This window comes from Nomascus leucogenys, chromosome 6 (genome assembly GCF_006542625.1).
Source record: "Nomascus leucogenys isolate Asia chromosome 6, Asia_NLE_v1, whole genome shotgun sequence".
Lineage (NCBI taxonomy): Eukaryota > Metazoa > Chordata > Mammalia > Primates > Hylobatidae > Nomascus > Nomascus leucogenys.
The window spans coordinates 103,924,621-103,942,559 of NC_044386.1; the positions used below are offsets into that span (position 1 = coordinate 103,924,621).

The 17,939-nt window shown below is 46.0% G+C and overlaps 1 protein-coding gene across 3 annotated transcripts in view; it reads right to left on the reverse strand.

The window, feature by feature from the left end:
• Positions 1-394: 394 nt before the first annotated feature.
• The window catches only part of ZNF592 (zinc finger protein 592), a 57,007-nt gene continuing 39,462 nt past the window's right edge, over positions 395-17,939 (reverse strand). For all 3 annotated transcript variants that reach the window (XM_030814951.1, XM_030814949.1, XM_030814950.1), the window contains 7 exons: positions 15,453-15,631; positions 8,323-8,499; positions 7,894-8,053; positions 7,493-7,780; positions 7,158-7,270; positions 6,392-6,527; positions 395-4,504 (listed from right to left, as the gene is read on the reverse strand). In XM_030814951.1, the coding sequence (XP_030670811.1) occupies positions 3,974-4,504; positions 6,392-6,527; positions 7,158-7,270; positions 7,493-7,780; positions 7,894-8,053; positions 8,323-8,499; positions 15,453-15,631 (1,584 nt within the window). In that variant the 3' untranslated portion in view covers positions 395-3,973. The remainder of the gene's footprint in view (positions 4,505-6,391; positions 6,528-7,157; positions 7,271-7,492; positions 7,781-7,893; positions 8,054-8,322; positions 8,500-15,452; positions 15,632-17,939) is intronic.

The following is a 17,939-nucleotide window of genomic DNA, read 5'->3' on the forward strand; positions in this document are numbered from 1 at the left end:
CATTTTAAGTAGGAACCCGAAAAAATCCCATACTTGGGACCTGCGTCCTAGTCTCAACTTTTTCCTCCAGGGGCCCAGGGCTTCCTGTGCCCAGTTCCTAAGCCTCCGGTGGCATCTGTTGGAGAAGGTGAACAGTATCCTGAACCCCTTAGTCAGGAGGACACATTCTAGAATCTAGAAGATGCTGTCTTGATCAGATCAGACCCCGAGAGAACAGCTGTAGCTTCCAACTGAATCAGATTCATTCATTCATGCAGCATTCACTCATTCATCCATATACTTTTTGAATCACTGTTATATGCAAGAAACTTTTAAAGAATTACTCTGACCCAATGTATGAATTTGGAATAATCTCCAAAATACTATATAAGAAAGCAAGCTTCAGAACACTGTGTATAGAATTCTACTATTTGTATTAAAAATAGATATATAAATATACATATTTATAAACTTGTAAATGCATAGAATTGCTCTGAAAGGATACACAACATATACATAACAGTGATTAACTCTGGAGAGGGGACTAGAGGCTGACCTCCATGGGGAAGCTTACCATTTATTGTATACCCTTTTGTATTGTGGAATGTCTTACCATGTATATGTATTAATTTTTCAAAACAAACAAACCAACAAAAAATAAAAGAAACTGCCAGGTGCTGAATATATAGTGGTGAACAGGACAGAGGTTCCTCAGTCTTGGGGAAGGCAAAGTGTTGAGCTTACTGGGCCACAATTATTAAATTTTTTAAAACCAGACTGTTTACATAAGTTAAGGGGAAAGTTCTTTCTACAACAATTAGCTTATAATAATTCAGCATATCATTTTACAGAGATAAAGCAGTTGGAAAATAAATACTAAGTAATTTGTCAAGTCTTAGAGTGTATTAAGTTGTAGTTTCTACAAGGGAAGGGATCTTATCTGTTTAACTTGATCAGTAGAGCATTCACTGCAGCATAATGTGCAGATAAACGCTTGTTACAGCAAGCGTTTTCTGATGATGACAAATGATAGCACAACCATTTAAAAAAATCTTGAAAAAGAAAAGACCAGAAGATATTGGACTCTGAGGGAACTATGTGTTCCCTGTGAGGGTTAGGCAACCTTTTCTAGACAGTCCTCAAAAAATGATGGTGTTCAAATGGCAAGGTAAATCCCAATGAGAATGAAAGGTTGTAGAGATACCACGTGTGTTTCGAAATGTCACGGCGTGATGCTCGAGGCCCTCCTTGGGGTGACAAGGCACAGATGGACTCCAAAGAGAACCTGGCACTTGGCAGGGCACCCCAACTGCATGGGAAGTAGGAAAGCAAATGTCTGGGGGGCTGCAAACCACTGACAAGCTGGCAGCCTGTCAAAGCAGCCTTGGTCACTAAGGAGCACAGTGGTTGACAAGCTTGACTCAGCACCATCACTACAGGTGGCCTCTGCACATCATTTAACCTCTCTGAGCCTCGGCTTTCTTCTCCATAAAATGGAAGACAACTGTGAGATCTTTGTGAGGATTAAAGGAGAGAATCACCAGAAAGTGTTCAGCAAGATGCTGGGCACACAAGCAGGGCTTAAAATGCTATCTTCACTCTTACTAAAGAATGGCTAGGTGTCTGGGCCACTTCATAACTGCTAATCAGCATCCAAGTCCGAACGGCAGACAAAATGTGCTCCACCCTCCATGCCCTAAGGTCAAGTAAAGATTTCCCCACATTCATATAGTGTTTTATAAACTAGAGAAGACTTTCACATTCATAAGCTCACAAAAGCCTGTGAAGCCAGTTGGATGGGAATTACTAACTCTATCGTGAAGGAGAGGAGACAGTGAGGTTAAGGGATTTGTTAAGAGCTGGCTAAGGACAGAATCTAGGCCAGGACCCAGGTTTTCCAGGGACTGGCTCAGCATTTTTCCAACTCACGTTCTTCCCAGGAAGGAGATGTATATCTGGGGTCAGGACAGGTGGTCAAACCTGCAATTCTACCATCTCTGCCTGCTCTCCAGCTACCACTGTGTCAGAGCAGGAAGGGATCCAGCCAGTCATTTCAAACCCTTCTATCAGCCTCCTCTGGAACCTGCTCCTGTGAATGGACCCAGGGTACAGGGATGGCTTCCTGTACCTAGAATTAGGCATGGGACAACAGCTACGGCAGGGCTAGGTCTGGCTTTGCAGGTAGCTGGAAACAGGCCTGGGTTGCCCCACTGCCAGTTGGGGAGGGAGGGAGGTGGCAGCCTTGCCAGGAAGAGCAATTATAAAAAGGGTGCAGACAGTAAGAGTCTCTCTGAAAGTGAGGCAACCTTTCCCACTGCCATTAGCATTTCCACTAAAAACTTGGCATTTGATAGAGGAAAAAAATGTATTTTTTCAATTGTGGAAAGGTCAGGCATATTTATCTGACTTAATAATTTATAATTAATATTTAATGCCTCCTTGAAAGATGACCTCTAAGCACCCAGCCAGCACCCTCTTCCCTTTACTCTACTAGTTCCTGCTGGGCACAGCCCCATGCCACCTGGGTTAGAGGTCAGAGGACACCTCCACACAGCCTGCTCCTCATGGGCCCTGACTCCACCATCAGTGAAAAGACAGCCAGTCTCCCAAGTCTAATCCCAGTTCTGCCACATTTGAGTTCTCTGTGGCAGTAGCAATGCTGTAAGAAATAAGAAACCTCTTGAATGCTATAAGAAAATTATAAAATTCCTCTTCTCCATCCCCTTTTCCCTTTTTACCAGTAAGGGGTTCTCTTATGTTGAAAATCATCTGAAGGAAAGATGAAGGTGCCCAGAAAATTTCAATAGGCCCTAAAGCCAATGTCAGTAGCCTGGAGGAGATCTTGGAGGTGACTTGACCATTGTGGAGCCCCACCCCTCACCCCTTCAGAAGGTCTCTAGAGAACTAAGTAGTACAGGGCTCCTGGTTTCCTAACCACAAGCTCCAGAATCTAGAGAAGGCCTTCCTTAGACAGTAGGAAGTGTTGTCCTCCCTCAGAGATGGGACAAACAGGGGAAGTCTCGGAAAGACCCTTGGGTGGAACAGGGTGGGGCCAGACTCACTTGGAGAGGAATACAAGAGCCTACCTGCATGGTGAGAAGATTTTTTATTTGAAATATAGTCTGAGCAACATGAGTGTAGCCAAGAGGAGTAGGGGCTGGCCTGCCTGGGGCAGCAGCCTCTCAAATGGCACAAGAGCAGTACAAATATTCCAATGTCTGTGTGCCCCAACCCCACCTGTCAGGAAAGGCAGAACAGCAGAACAAAGACCCACCCACAGCGCCTTCTCAAGGGGTCTGGTTCTTGGTGCCTGCCTACCTTTGCCTTACCTCCTGCTCTGCCCAGGTTCCAAACAGAGGTGTGCAGCAGAGGTTTCTCCCACCCCACCCACAGAGACATGATAAGCCAGTGTGACAATTAGTTCTCAGGATTATTTTGAGGGAAAAGAATCAGAGAAGATAGGGAGGAGGGGCAAGGTGATCAAGGGCCCTCGCCAAACCAGACTAGGCAGAGCCCTTCCAGAGGGACTATGTCAGCAGCCCTCATTTCCCTCCTTCTCAGGATCTAAAGGCAGGAAGGAGAGCTGGTGTCTGCAGGAAAATAGAGCTCTGGGGAGCGCCCTGGGCTGAAGGCAGCAAGCAGGAACCTCCCAGAAGAGCACAGCTGCTGTGGGGTTCAAGCCTAGTTGACAGCATTGCGGTTGGGCCACATAAGCAGCCTGGGGTTGGAAGGACACAGACAAGAGATGGGGTATCAAGAAGCAGCAAAAAGCATAAATAACAGAAGCAAATTCAGAGCTGTAAGGGTCCTGGCCGACCCCACATTTCCTGGGGCTGGGGGATACCCAGGACTGGCAGCTCAGGGCAGACACTACTCCAGGGTACAACCGGCCACACTCACACCGGGGGCAGAGCCTTTTATTTTCCACGGTCCGCACGGCAGGTGGAAGACGCTTCGGCACCACCCCTGACCATGCACACTGCAAAGTCTCCGGTCACACCTGAGGGGATAGTGCGTGGCTGTCCTGGTCCTGAGAGGCCTGTGGTTGACTGTGATCATTGTGGCCACCATCGTCCTCAGGGGCCGGGCCCAGCAATCTCCTCGCCTCTGGGTCAGCCGACAAAGGCTCACCAGCACATTCTTCCAGTCCATTCTCTCTAGTCTCCATGGGCACCTCCTCCCCGGAGCCCTCCTCTGGCTCTACCACCTCCACTGCTATCTCCGCTGCCGCCGCCTCCTCTTCCTCCTCCTCCTCCTGGTCTCTCACCTTGTGGACAATGAAGAGGTGGCGGCTGAGGGAGCTGGCAGAGGTGTAGCACAAACCACAGAGGAGACATTGGGCTGTGGAGCTGTCCACCTGGTGCTGAGGTATGTGGCTCTGAAACTCGAGCCCCGAGTCTGTGGCAAAACTACATTTCGCGCACTGAAAAAGGGACTTGTGCCTTTTGGTGGAAGAGACAGTTGCGCCATTGCTGGTGCCTGGAGCGTCCCCCACTCCACTGACTGGTCTTTTCAGATGGTTCACCTAAAAGGAGAGACAGCATGAGCAATGTCCAGGCCAAGCCCTGGACATGAGCCCCTAGACATGACCACAAGCCCAAGGACTCACAGAAAGCACCACCCAGACCAGAGTCACCCCAGCCCTGAACGCTGGTTTACGCTTGGTTTGTTTCAATTCTTTGTTTGTTTTGTAATGTAACATATGCATGTGTCACAATACTCCAAAGGCATGGGAAGGGTATAGAGACTACCCCACTCCCCAGGCCTGCTCTCCAAAGAACATATTACCTGGGTTTGTGGCTCCTCCAAGAGGATTATCCTATGCATATACAAAAACAAAACTATCGTCTTTTATAAAATGATGGCATGCCATGCATACTTTTCTTTTTATTTTTGAGACAGGGTCTCACTCTGTTGCCCAGGCTGGAGTGCAGAGGCACAATCACAGCTCACTGCACCCCTGACCTACTGGGCTTAAGCGATCCTCCCACCTCAACCTCAAGAGTAGCTGGGACTACAAGTGAATGTCACCAAACCTGGCTAATTTTTTATTTTATTTCATTTCATTTTTGAGACAGGGTCTCATTTTGTTACCCAGGCTGGAGTGCAGTGGCATGATCACAGCTCACTGCAGTCTTGACCTCAGAGCTTAAGCGATCCTCCCACCTCAGCCTCCTGAACAGATGGAACTATAGGTGCACACTACCACACCCAGCTAATTTATTTACTTATTTATTGTAGAGACAGAGTCTCCCTATGTTGCCCAGGCTGGTCTCAAACTCCTAAGCTCAAGTGATCCTTCCACCTTGGCCTCCCAAAGTGATGGGATTACAGGCGTGAGCCACCGCACCCAGTATATGCATGCTTTTCTTCACCCTGTTTTTTTTTGTTTTTGTTTTTGTTTTACTTAACAACATACATTGGAGCGTGTCTCCATGGGAGAACATACAGAGGCTTCATTCTTCTAAAGGCAGCACACTAACCTACTGTGGGGATGAGAAGTCCCCAGTGGCAGACATTTAGCTGAGTTCCATCTTTGTTACTGCACACAGTGCTGCAGCAAACATCCTTTAGCAGACTTCTTCATGCCCAAGGCAAAAGATCTCTCTAATAGACAAATCCTAGAAGCAGAATTGCTGGATCAAAGGGTATGTGCATTTTGGGGGAAGGGAAGATGTACATTTTACAACTGGACAGGTGTTGCCAAAAACATCAATCAATACCGCCAGCTACTATATATGAAAGGGCCTTTGCCAACCACTGACACCATCTGATTAGGCAAGAAAGTTTTAAGAATGCCTTGAAACTCCAGACAGCTCTTAGGACTTCCCAGGCACACCTGACCCTTCTGTGGAACAGCACCCCCTACCATGGTATGGAGAGAGGCTACAGTGAGGAGGAAAAACCAGGCTGCTCCAGAAGTTCACCAGAAATCAGAATAGGGCATGGAACAGGGATGAGGTCATAGGGCAAGGGGCCAGGATAGCAGGTTCTAGGCCTGGCTCTTCCTATAACTAGTGAGAAGGTTGGGGGGTGAGTTGGTCAAACATCATTATCCTCATCTGACAAGGTAGTCCTGTGTGCTCCCGCCTCAGGACTGCTGTGAGGCAGAAAGAACGGTATGTGTGAAAATGCACCAGTGTCCACAGAGCACAGCACATCCCTACAGAGGGGGCCATGGTGACAGGGAACCAACAGTAACAAAAGGCTGACAGGCCACCTATGGGTCTTTGTCCTTATCCCCTACTTGGGTCCAGTGCCAGGAGGGTCACACAGGACTAGAGAGTGACCCACATTGAGGGAAGCTGTCACTCTGGTTGTTCCACGGCCACAACAGTAGCCTTCCTAATGCCCTTCCAGCTCCAAGCCTCACTGAGCAGCCAGCTCCAATGGGCAGGGAGCCCACACTCACCTGAGGGGAATGTCCACCCGGAGGTTTGACTTTGGACGTCTGGCTCAAATCAGGGTTTCTGATGCCATGCATAAGGCTGATGTGGCTCTCCAGGAGGGAGGGCCGAGGAAAGCTGGGGCTGTCCTCTGTGCAGTACCTGCAGAAGCACAGCCGAGAGGTCAGGTAAATGCCTGGGCCGCAGGCTCCCTCAGTGCTATTCACACCAAGGCCAGGAGGGAGGGAGTCTGGAGCAGCCTCCTGGGCTGGCTGGTGCTGGGACCCCCAGAGAGATCCAGCTAGCAGGCCGGCCAAGGTGGCAGACAATAGCACGTCAGAATACTTGCACTCTTGACACCTGGCGCTCAGCCACAATCTCACTGAACACCACCTCATGTCACCGCCCAGAGACCCAAGTGCTAGGCTAGTAGTCATAGTGAAAGAGCCTGGGTACATCTCAAGGCATAGGCAGATGGTGTAGAAGCCTCTGGGCCCCAGGGGTGCATGGTCACATCACCACCCCTCCTCTTAAACCTCAGGGTGCTTCGTGACTGATGGGCTGTGCAGTCCTGGGCTAGAGCGTGATGGGGGAGGGCTCAGGAGCTACCAGTTTCTGGAAGCTGGTTTTTGACCTGCCCCTGATTTCTGACTTAGCTGCAATTTCTTCCAGTTGGAAATCACTCATCTCTTGTCTTAGACACCTGATCTTGCAGCAGAGAAAAGCCCCAGTGTGCCATGGACAGAGTCTTTTGAACCTCAGGCCTCCTCACTACTAGCCCCAGGGACTCACCCGCAGGTGTAGACCTTCTTTACTGTGTCGTGGTTGTTGCGGATGTGTTTACGCAGGCTGTTGGGGGTGTGGAAGGACTGTTCACACTGCCGGCACGGGTACCGCTTCAATGTCTAAGGAAGGAGGTGGCAACACACAAAGCATCAGAACTGTAAGATAGTTTTGGGTGCATTTTTCTTCTCAGATGCCATGGGCAGAAAGGAGGATACTCCCAAAGACCTCAAGATCTGTGGTACCCACCCTGCCCAAAGCACCAGGAACCCTAGGGGTTCTGGCTTCACAGAAAGAAGTCCAGAGGACTGGGCTCTGCATTATGATTGTGTGGCTGCACTTACCCGACCGTGGCTCTTTTTCATGTGGGACACGTAGCTCTCCCGATCTGGAACCCACTCCTGGCACTCCTGGCAGGTCCAGCCAGTGTTCCTCAGCCGCGGCCTGGCTTCCACCCTGCGGTGGGCTTCAGGCCTACCCCAGCGGCCAGAAGGCAGGGAGCTGCTCCGAGCAGCCACACTAGTGGCTGGGGGCTCAGTGGGAACTCGAGAGCCAGGGCGGCTTGAGGATGTGTCCGCTGAAGACTGGAGGCTTGACAGCTCGTCCACATTTCGGGGAACACCGTGGGTGCTCTGGGGATGGGGAGAGCGATTACTGACTGGGCAAGGGGAAAGATGCACAGAGTCAGACCCCCAGCCTGAGGCATGTGCCCTCCTCCCCAGCCTCTTCCCGCAAGGCATCCCACCTTGACATGTTGCATCAACTCTGGCTTCTGCACGAACAAGAGTGGGCACTCAGGGCACTTGAAGACGCCCACCTGCGTCTTGCTGACATTCTGGTAAAAATGCTGCTGAATGTGCCTCTTCTTGTTGAAGACCATTTCACAGGAGCACTTATAAATGAGCCTGATGAGACAAGCCCCAGGGGGTGAGGTGGCCATGGCACCACGCAGCCCCTCCACCCATCTCTGCTCTCTCTGAACCAGCGTCAAGTTTGGGAAAGCACTACCCTGAGCCAATGTGGATGCTCCCCTGCCTCAGGACATCCTTAGTACGACCCCAGGCACCTCTGCCACTAACCCCAGCTCCCTCACCCCTCCCTATGCCACCCCCTACAGCACCCAGGCTACTCCTCTCTGCCCCACAGGGCCTGCTGGCCCTGGAGCTGCACTCACTGGGAGGGTCTGTGGGGCTGGGTGGGGTGCTGGGTGGCACTGTGGTCTGCAGTGCTGCTGGCAGTCTTGAAGGCCATGGGGCAGAATGCACATTTGTGGAAAACCTGGCAGTGTCGCTCCTGGATGTGGCTTTTCAGCAAGGCCAAGGTCAGGTGGACGACACCACAGTGGATGCACCTAGACAGAAGTGGGGTAGTGTGGGTGTGGGTGGAGTAGAGGCAGTACTGGACCCACAAGTGGTGCTGCAAGAGGAGGGATGGAGAAGAGGAACAGAACTATCCAGGCACCTTCTCCCTCCCTCAATCACTTGGACTTCCACCCTCGACAAATACATCTGAGGGTCTGCTTGCTACAGTCTAGCACAATGTGGCCACACAGTGGCCCCCAAGCCCAAGGCCACGCCTTGTACAGAAAGGAGAAACCCCAACCTTCCCTACACTGGCCAGAGGATATTCTGCAAACCAAAAACCTGAGCCTACCTGAGAGAAGTTGGTGGAAGTGAAGAGGGAAGAAAATGGTTCAATAATGGCATAAACAGTATTTAAGTGTGAGACAACTGCAGAAGTCCAAGAATTTCCGAAGGAGACTGCACAAAGCCCATGCCTTCCCACAGGCTGGTACGAGTAAGCAGGGATGGCCACTTAACAAAACATACAGTCAGGCAATGCTATGGTCACCAAAACAACAACTACATTAAAACAACCCTTAAAGCCCAGGAAGAAATACTCTATAGTGCTGTCCAGTGGAACTTGCTGTGATGAAAGAATGGTCAATAGTTCCACTGGGGCGGGCACAGTAGGTCACGCCTGTAATCCTAGCACTTGGGGAGGCCGAGGAGGGCGGATCACACGAGGCCAGGAGTTCAAGATGAGACATGGCCGACATGGCAAAACCCTGTTTCTACTAAAAATACAAAAATTAGCTGGGCATGGTGGCACGTGCCTGTAATCCCAGCTACTCAGGTGGCTGAGGCAGGAAAATTGCTTGAACCCGGGAGGCAGAGGTTGCAGTGAGCCAAGACTGTGCCATTGCATTCCAGCCTGGGTGACAGAGCGAGAACCTGTCTCCTGGGGAGGAGCGGGGGAAGCTCCACTGTTCATGTGGCCATGTGGCTATTTAAATTAACAACAAAAAAAAATAAAAATTCAGTTCCTTAGTTGCACTGGCCAGATTTCAAGCACCTGGCAGCCACAAATGGCTGGTACTATACTATACTCTACTGGACCACACAGCTCAAAAGTGCTGTGATGCCTTCTTGGTGGAACTATGGGGATAACTTTTCATTTCTTTTTCTCCCTACCAGTTTGTATTTTCTGAGTTTGTTTGGTGGGTATTTTTTTTATAATGCATAAATAAGATAAACAATTGTCTTAAACCATTTTTCCGAAATTGAGGCCGTATGGAACTTGCTTCAACTTCACAATATCTCTCTATAAATACTGCCTTTCCTTTTATCGATATCAGAGAATAATATGACCTTCCTCCATGCCAACCTGCATCCATAAGATTACTAGTCCCTCTCCTGTGTTCAGTCTTTCCTCCTGCCCATGAACACACACAGGTCTCCCCGACGTGATGAAACATCTTTTCCCTCTCTGCTCTTCCTTTTTATCTTCCTTTTGTTGCAATACTGTCTGCCTTCATAATATTGACATCCCCGTAGGCACTAAAGAGAGGCAGTTGCTTTGCTAAAATAAAAGGCATGCCTTCATTTAAGAATTCTTTGACTCCTGAATGTTACCCTTCATTTTACTATCTATCTATCTATCTATCTTTTTTTTTTTGAGACAGAGTCTTGCTTTGTCACCCAGATTGGAGTGCAGTGGTGTAATCTCGGCTCACTGCAACTTCCACCTCCTGGGTTCCAGCGATTCTACTGTCTCAGCCTCCCAAGTAGCTGGGATTACAGGTGCCTGCAACCACACCCGGCTTACTTTTGTATTTTTAGTAGAGACGGGGTTTCACCATGTTGGCCAGGCTGGTCTTGAACTCCTGACCTCAGGTGATCCACTGATCTCGGCCTCCCAAATTGCTAGGGTTACAGGCGTGATACATTTTCATAGTCCACATAAATCCCCACAGAATCCTGAACAATCTTTTTTCTTCTGTGTATTGGAAGGGAGGGGTAGAGAATCACCTTCGAAAATGTAATTAGCAACGAAGAGCAGCCCACGGAACCAGAAAGCTTTTTGTGATGAACTCCACAGAGCATCATTACTAAATTTGTATATGCTTTAAATTAGGGTTTCTATACAAGCTACTTACTTAATTTTCCTTTCTCTCCTGCCAAACAGAAGAGTGAAACCAACTTCTAGCACATAGAAGTATTTCCACACTACAAAGTATTATGAGGAGAAAAAAGCACATAATTCCACATTCATCCAAAGTGGCCAAGTACACCTGATATGCATATAGAATCTCTTAAGTGGCTTTATTTGTGCCGTTTGACCAAACTCCTGCAGAAACAGTAGAAATATATTCTTTTCGAATGCTACTGAAAATTCCTTCTATGTATCTGGTAAACATTTCTTTGAGAAACCTCATTGAAAGTAAGAACACATGCAAAGTACCCTCAACGAAGGACTGAATCCAACGGGGTTTACAAGCTGATGAGAAAGTGTGCAGAAAAGAGTGCCAACCACATGACACCGCACTTGACCACAGTTTTTTAAGAGAAGATAGACAATTATGGAATCATATGTTGTGAAATATGTAGTTTTAGAAAAGATAGTAAACAACATAAAGTATTTAACTTTGTTAATAATCACAAATAAGAAAATAACATTAAAACAGTCTAAACTTGCTTCCTTATGACATCATTAGCCACTCTCCAAATTATTAACAAAGAACAGAATAATTTATGAAATTCTGAAATATATGTGTATGCATATTTTACATAAAACACATATAAATTATATATATTTATATATTATATAAATAACCATATATATAGGCTTTTTACATTATCATCAAGTAAAAGCAAAAATAATACAAAACATAAAATAGTATTGTAAAACTCTGTAGTAGAGTTCAATAAAATAGAACATAGGTATCTTGAGAATTTACTAAAAAAATTAACATCCACAGAATGGGAGAAAATATTTGCAAATCTGACAAGGAACCTGTATTCAGAAGATATAAAAAACTCTTACAACTCAATTATAAGATGTCAAATAACCCAATTCAGAAGTGGGCAAATGATCGGAATAGACATTTCTCCAAAGAGGATGGAGTCCAGGCCGGGAGCAGTGGCTCACGCCTGTAATCTCAGCACTTTGGGAGGCCAAGGTTGGTGGACCACCTGAGGTCAGGAGTTCAAGACCAGCCTGGCCAAAATGGTAAAACCCCGTCTCTACTAAAAATACAAAAATTAGCCGGGCATGGTGGTGGGCGCCTGTAATCCCAGCTACTCAGGAGGCTGAGGCAGGAGAAGTGCTTGAACCTGGGGTGGCAGAGGTTGCAGTGAGCTGAGATAGCGCCACTGCACTCCAGCCTGGTCAACAGAGTGAGACTGTCTCAAAAAAAAAAAAAAAAGATGGAGTCCAGTAAACACATGATCAACACCGCTAACCATCAGGGAAACGAGATACCATTTCACACCCATAAGGATGGTTACAATCAAAAAGACAATAACAAGTGCTGGCAAGGGTGTACAGAAATCAAAACCTTCATACACTGCTGGTGGGGATGTAAAAATGGTGCAGTCACTTTGGAAAATAGTCTGACAGTTTCTCAAAAAGTTAATCAGAGTTACTACTTTTTTCCTCTTTTAAAATTATATTTTAAGTTCGGGGATACATGTGCAGAATGTGCAGGTTTGTTACATAGGTATACACATACCATGGTGGTTTGCTACACCCATCTACCCATCTTCTACATTAGGTATTTCTCCTAATGCTATCCCTCCCCTAGCCCCCCATCCCCTGACAGGCCCCAGTGTGTGATGTTCCCCTCCCTATAGAGTTACTGTTTGACCCAGCTATTCTACTCCTAGGTATCCAAAGCAACTGAAAACATGTCCACATGATAACTTGTACATGAATGTTCTTCAGCAGCATTATTCATATTATTCATTATTCATGAAGCCAAAAGGTGGAACCAACCCAAAGGTCCATCAGCTGACAAATGGATAAACAAAACACGGTATATCCCCACAATGGAATCTCATTCAGCCATAATAAGGAAGGAAATACTGATATATGCTACAACATGGATGAACCTTGCAAATATGCTAATAATATTACATAATTCCACTTACATGATATGTCCAGAAGAGCTATGAGACAGAAAGTAAATTAGTGATTGCCTAGGGCTAGGGGGATGAAAGAAGTGGTGGATATGAGGTTTCTTCTTGGACAGTAAAAATGCTCTAAAATTGTTTGTAGTGATTGCACAACTCTGTTATGAACATTGTAGTGTTGTGTATGTCTTCTGACTTCAACCACAGATCACTGAAAATTTTAATATCACTATCTTCAGTAATCCCTTTCCTTGAGTCACAATTCGTTTGGTCTAGCATTCCTTACAAAAAGGTTTGATAAACTGATTGCTTTTGAGACATTTCTTTTTACTTGTACATAAGAAAATATGTAATTAAAAACGAAAAGTATTAATCCATCTGTACAATTAAACATTTCTTGGGCCAGGTGCGGTGGCTCACGCCCGTAGTCCCAGCACTTTGGGAGGCCAAGCCAGTTGGATCACCTGAGGTCAGGAGTTTGAGACCAGCCTGGCCATCATGGTGAAACCCCATCTCTACTAAAAACAGAAAAATTAGCCAAGCGTGGTGGCGCATGCCTATAATCCCAGCTACTCAGGAGGCTGAGGCAGGAGAATTGCTTGAACCCGAGAGGTGGAGATTGCAGTAAGCCAAGATGCTGCCACTGCACTCCAGCCTGGGTGACAGAGCAAGACTCCATCTTTAAAAAAAAAAAAAAATTTTATTGGATTCAAGATTCAAAGATAATATTTAAGTGTTGATTGTATTACTATTGGATTGGATTTGATCTTAGAACAAGCAGCATACACTTAAATCAAGGCTAGAAAGGTATTTTTAAGTGTTACAGGATACTGTAAAAACATATTTAGATGTTTGGTTTAAAATGTAGCCTGGGATGCTGCCAAGCAATGCTCTTCAGCAACTTGGTGGTAAGTGCTTTGTATAATCCTGTCTTAGGTTTGTCTTGTTTTTAATGTACTTTAGATACTCCATCCTCCATAAAATGAAAAAGAAATCAGTCTACATTTTTGAATGTTTATAACAGCCAGGCATGGTGCCTCACGCCTGTAATCCCAACACTTTGGGGAGTTGAGGTGGGAGGATCGCTTGAGCCCAGGAGTTTTGCGACCAGCCTGGGCAACATGGTGAAACTCTGTCTCTACAAAAAGCACAAAAAGTTAGCCAGGCATGGTGGTGCGTGCCTGTAGTCCCAGCTACCTGGGAGGCCGAGATGGGAGGATCATCTGAGCTCGGGAGGTCAAGGCTGCAGTGAGCCACGATCACACCACTGCCCTCCAGCCTGGGTGACAGTGAGACCCTGTCTCAAAAAAATATAAAAATAAAATGTTTACCCCAAGACAGAAATGCGGGAGTCATTGCAAAACTTTAATATATGTGTTAGCTTCCCAGAATGATCCTTCTAAAACATACTAGCCAGATTACTACCCTGCTGCAAATCTTTCTGTAGCTCCTCAATGTCCACTGGAAAATGTCCAAATGCCTGCCAAGAAATATAAGGTCTTGCACGGCCTAGCCTCGCCTCTGCCAAACTCCTCATCCCTCATTCCATATAAAAGCTATTATCAAATCTTGATGCTTCTTCCTAAACCCCTCTCAAATCTACCTTCTCTCCATTCCCACGATCATGCCTTCAGTGAAGCCCTCAGCATCTCATCTGGACCATCATACTTGCCTTTCAAGAAGTCTTCAGTTTCTCCCCTCACTAATACATGTGTTCGCTTCCCAGAATGATCTTTCTAAAATATACTAGCCAAATCACTCCCCTGCTGCAAATATTTCTGTAGCTTCTCACTGTCCATTGGATAAAGTCCAAATGTCTGCCAAGAAATACAAGGTCATGCATGGTCTGGCCTCTGCCAACTCCCCCTAGTCTCATTTCTCCCCACTCCCACAATTCATCCTGACATTCCTCTATACAACCATACTCATCATTCCTGACACCTCTTTTGTGTATGCTGGTATTCTTCCTCAGGCCCTTGCCAGGTATGGTTTCCCCTTCTTTTGCCTGAAAATCTCCTAATATCTCCTTTAGGAAGCTTTCCTGACCATTTCTCTATTGTGGGACTTAGCACTCTGAGTTATAATTACTTATGTTCTTATGTTTGTAACCTACCAGGGCAAGGGCTGTGTCTTAACTATTTTTGTATCCTGAGTGTCTAACACAATGCTAAAGACAATAATAAGTACACACAAAAAAGTCAAATGAACTAAAACCAAAAAAAAATTTAATACCAAAGAGCAGAAAATAAATTACAGATCAATGAGCTCTAGAGGGAAGTTTTTTCCCTCACTTTGATCTTTTTCCTGAAAATGACTTCTTGCTTATGTTTGACACAAAGGAGGAGATTCCACTTAAAATAAGAGTTTTCTTGGTTTTACCAAGAGGCTGATCCTTTTTTCCAGTCTCAGGTTTTGCCCATTTTGCCACAAACTGACAAAAATTAACAAAAAGAAATATACTAAAGCCCTTTGAGTTTGACATCTTGCAGCTCCATTTGTTAAAACCTGCAAACACTTCCAAGTACTGTAATTGGTATATTCATTATTGAAACAGCACTTTATATTTAATGTGCCAAACATAACTTTGTGAGCAAATTAAACTTACATACATTTTAAAACCAAATAGACAAAGTATTATATGTCTAATCTCCCCAAAACTTCAAAGCTAATTTTTAAATATTTAAGTTTTTTAAACTCCTTATTCTTCTCTCTCTTGCTGTTCCTGTCTGCTACCAAATAAAAAATGTCTGTCCACATACCATCCAATGCTCTTGTCCTGTTAGACTGGAACCCAAGCCTCTTAAGACCAAAACTATCTGAAATGAGTTCTGGCTTAGGAAAAGGACCAGCCATTGGGCAATACCAGGACAGCAAGCCAGGCAGCACCCACCTGTAGCCCACCTTGCGGGCATAGTGCAGGCAATTCTCCTTTACATGGGTCTGGAAGTAGGCAGAGCGGCAGAGGACCCCACACTCCGGGCAGCAGTAGGGGGACTTGTGTGCATGAATCCGCTGGTGGGCACAGAAACTGCACTGGTTGGGCAGCAGCATCTGGCATACCTGGCAGGTCTAGGAAAGAACACCAAGAAAGCAGATCATGCAGGAGCCATAGGCCTGTGGCTCTCCAATCGGGGTTGTCTGGTTTTCTAGTACATGCATCAGAATAACCCCTTCCCCCAACCACTCTCTCTTCCAACTCTCGTGGACACTTCTGACACCCCTAGACCTCATTTCAAGTGCTGATACTGATACCCAAGCAAGCTTTGTCTGACACCCTATTAATCAGTATCAGACCTGACCCTATTCTCTCAAAAACCAGTTCCGCCCCTAGGACTGTTTCTTTCCTGTGGCTTAGCAGAGGACCAGCTTTTCCTTTGCAGAGGCCCGAAGCACATCTTGAATTCTAAGACCCCACTGCACCGCTAGACCCACCAGTGTCTCTGTCATAGCTCAGTAGAGGCAGTTCTTGCCATCTACCCCCAACATTGGCCTGTTAGAGATCTGCTCAGCACCTCTAGTCAGGTGGATCAGTGACTTCCAAAGTGGATCTGAGACCACCCTGCTTGGTACTCAGAAGGCTCTCAATATAGACTGACTGAGTGGTCTTGTCAGTTTCCATTGCTCTAGCCCTGTTTGCCCACTCTGGGGGTTAGGAGAGTTGCGGGGGTGGGGGTTGGGGGGTGGGATGGGTGGCGGGGGTTCCCTGAGCCACAGCTAAGCAAATATACCCACAGACAAGGGCAGATTAGGTAGCAGCTCCTTTGTTCCCAGCCCCAGGAGAAAACCAGGGGAAGTACAAGTACTACAACCAGACTCATTGACCTCTGATGGGCAGAGCTCTGACAAGCAGCCAGCCCAGAGGGAAAAACTAAAAGACTTAGCTGGTGCCTGCATGCTGGAGAGGCCCTTCCTAACTTCTTAGTAAAGGGGACACCTGTCCTACTCACAGAGGAGGCCACTGATGTGGGGTCAGAGGAGCTGACTAGAGGGATAAAGAAGCCAGCTCGAAGGGGCTGCCACTGACCAAAGATAGGATAACATGAGCATTAAAAAGAATGACTGAATATGTAAATATACTGAACATATAAAAATCAATGAGCCATTACAACATTTAAACTAATAGAGGAGGTCACCTCAAACCCACTAGGATGGCTACTATTTGAAAGAACAGAAAATAAGTGCTGGTGAGGATATGGAGAAACTGGAACACTTGGGCACTGTTGGTGGGAATATAAAATGGTGCATCTACTATGGAAAATAGTACAGTGGTATCTCAGAAAATTAAACACAGAAGTACCATATGATCCAGCAATGCCACTTCTGGGTGTGTACCCAAAAGACTTAAAAGCAAGGTCTCAAAGAGATATACTTTTATGCTTATGTTCATAGCAACATTATTCACAACAGCTAAGACATGGAAGTAACCCAAGTATCCATCAATGGATGAAAGGATAAATAAAACGTGGTATATACACACAATGGAATATTATTCAGCCTTAAAAAAAGAAGGGAATTTTTTTTTTTTTTGAGATGGGGTCTCTGACGCCCAGACTAGAGCACAGTGGCACGATCTTGGCTCACTGCAGCCTCCACCTCCTAGGCTCAAGCAATTCTCCTGCCTCAGCCTCCCAAGTAGCTGGGATTACAGGCACGCACCACTACCACCTGGCTAATTTTTGTTTTTTAGTTTTCGGGTTTTTTTTTTTTCTTTTTTAAATAGAGACAGGGTTTCACCATGTTGGCCAGGCTGGTCTCGAACTCGTGACCTCAAATGATCCACCCGCCTCAGCCACCCAAAGTGCTGGGCTTACAGGTGTGAGCCACCATGCCCGGCCAAAAAAGAAGGAGATTCTGACATATGCTACAACATAAATGAATCTTGAGGACATGCTAAATGGAAAAGCCAGTCACAAAAAGATAAATGCTGTGTGATTCCACTTGTATGAGATACCTAGAATAGTCAAACTCCTAGAGACAGAAAACATAAGGGTGGTTGCCAGGGCTTGGGGGGAGGAAGATAAATGGGAATTGTTTTTTGTTTGTTTGTTTCTTTTTTAAAATGAGTACAGGGTTTCAGTTTTGCAACATGAAGAGTTCTGGAGACTGGTTTCACAACAATGTGAATATACTTAACATTAACACTACTGAACTGTACACATCAAAATGATTGTGATGGGAAATTTTACATTACATGTATTTTACCACAATTTTTAAAAAATAGAAGAGGGACTCTTAGAACACCAATTGAGATTGTCAGGGTATCAACTCACAACTCTGAGAACTGTTAATTAAAAGAAACAAATTAACTATCCCATTTTCCAACGTAAACTATATTTCAGAGTAACCAAATAGCCCTCATGGAAGCAAAAAATATACT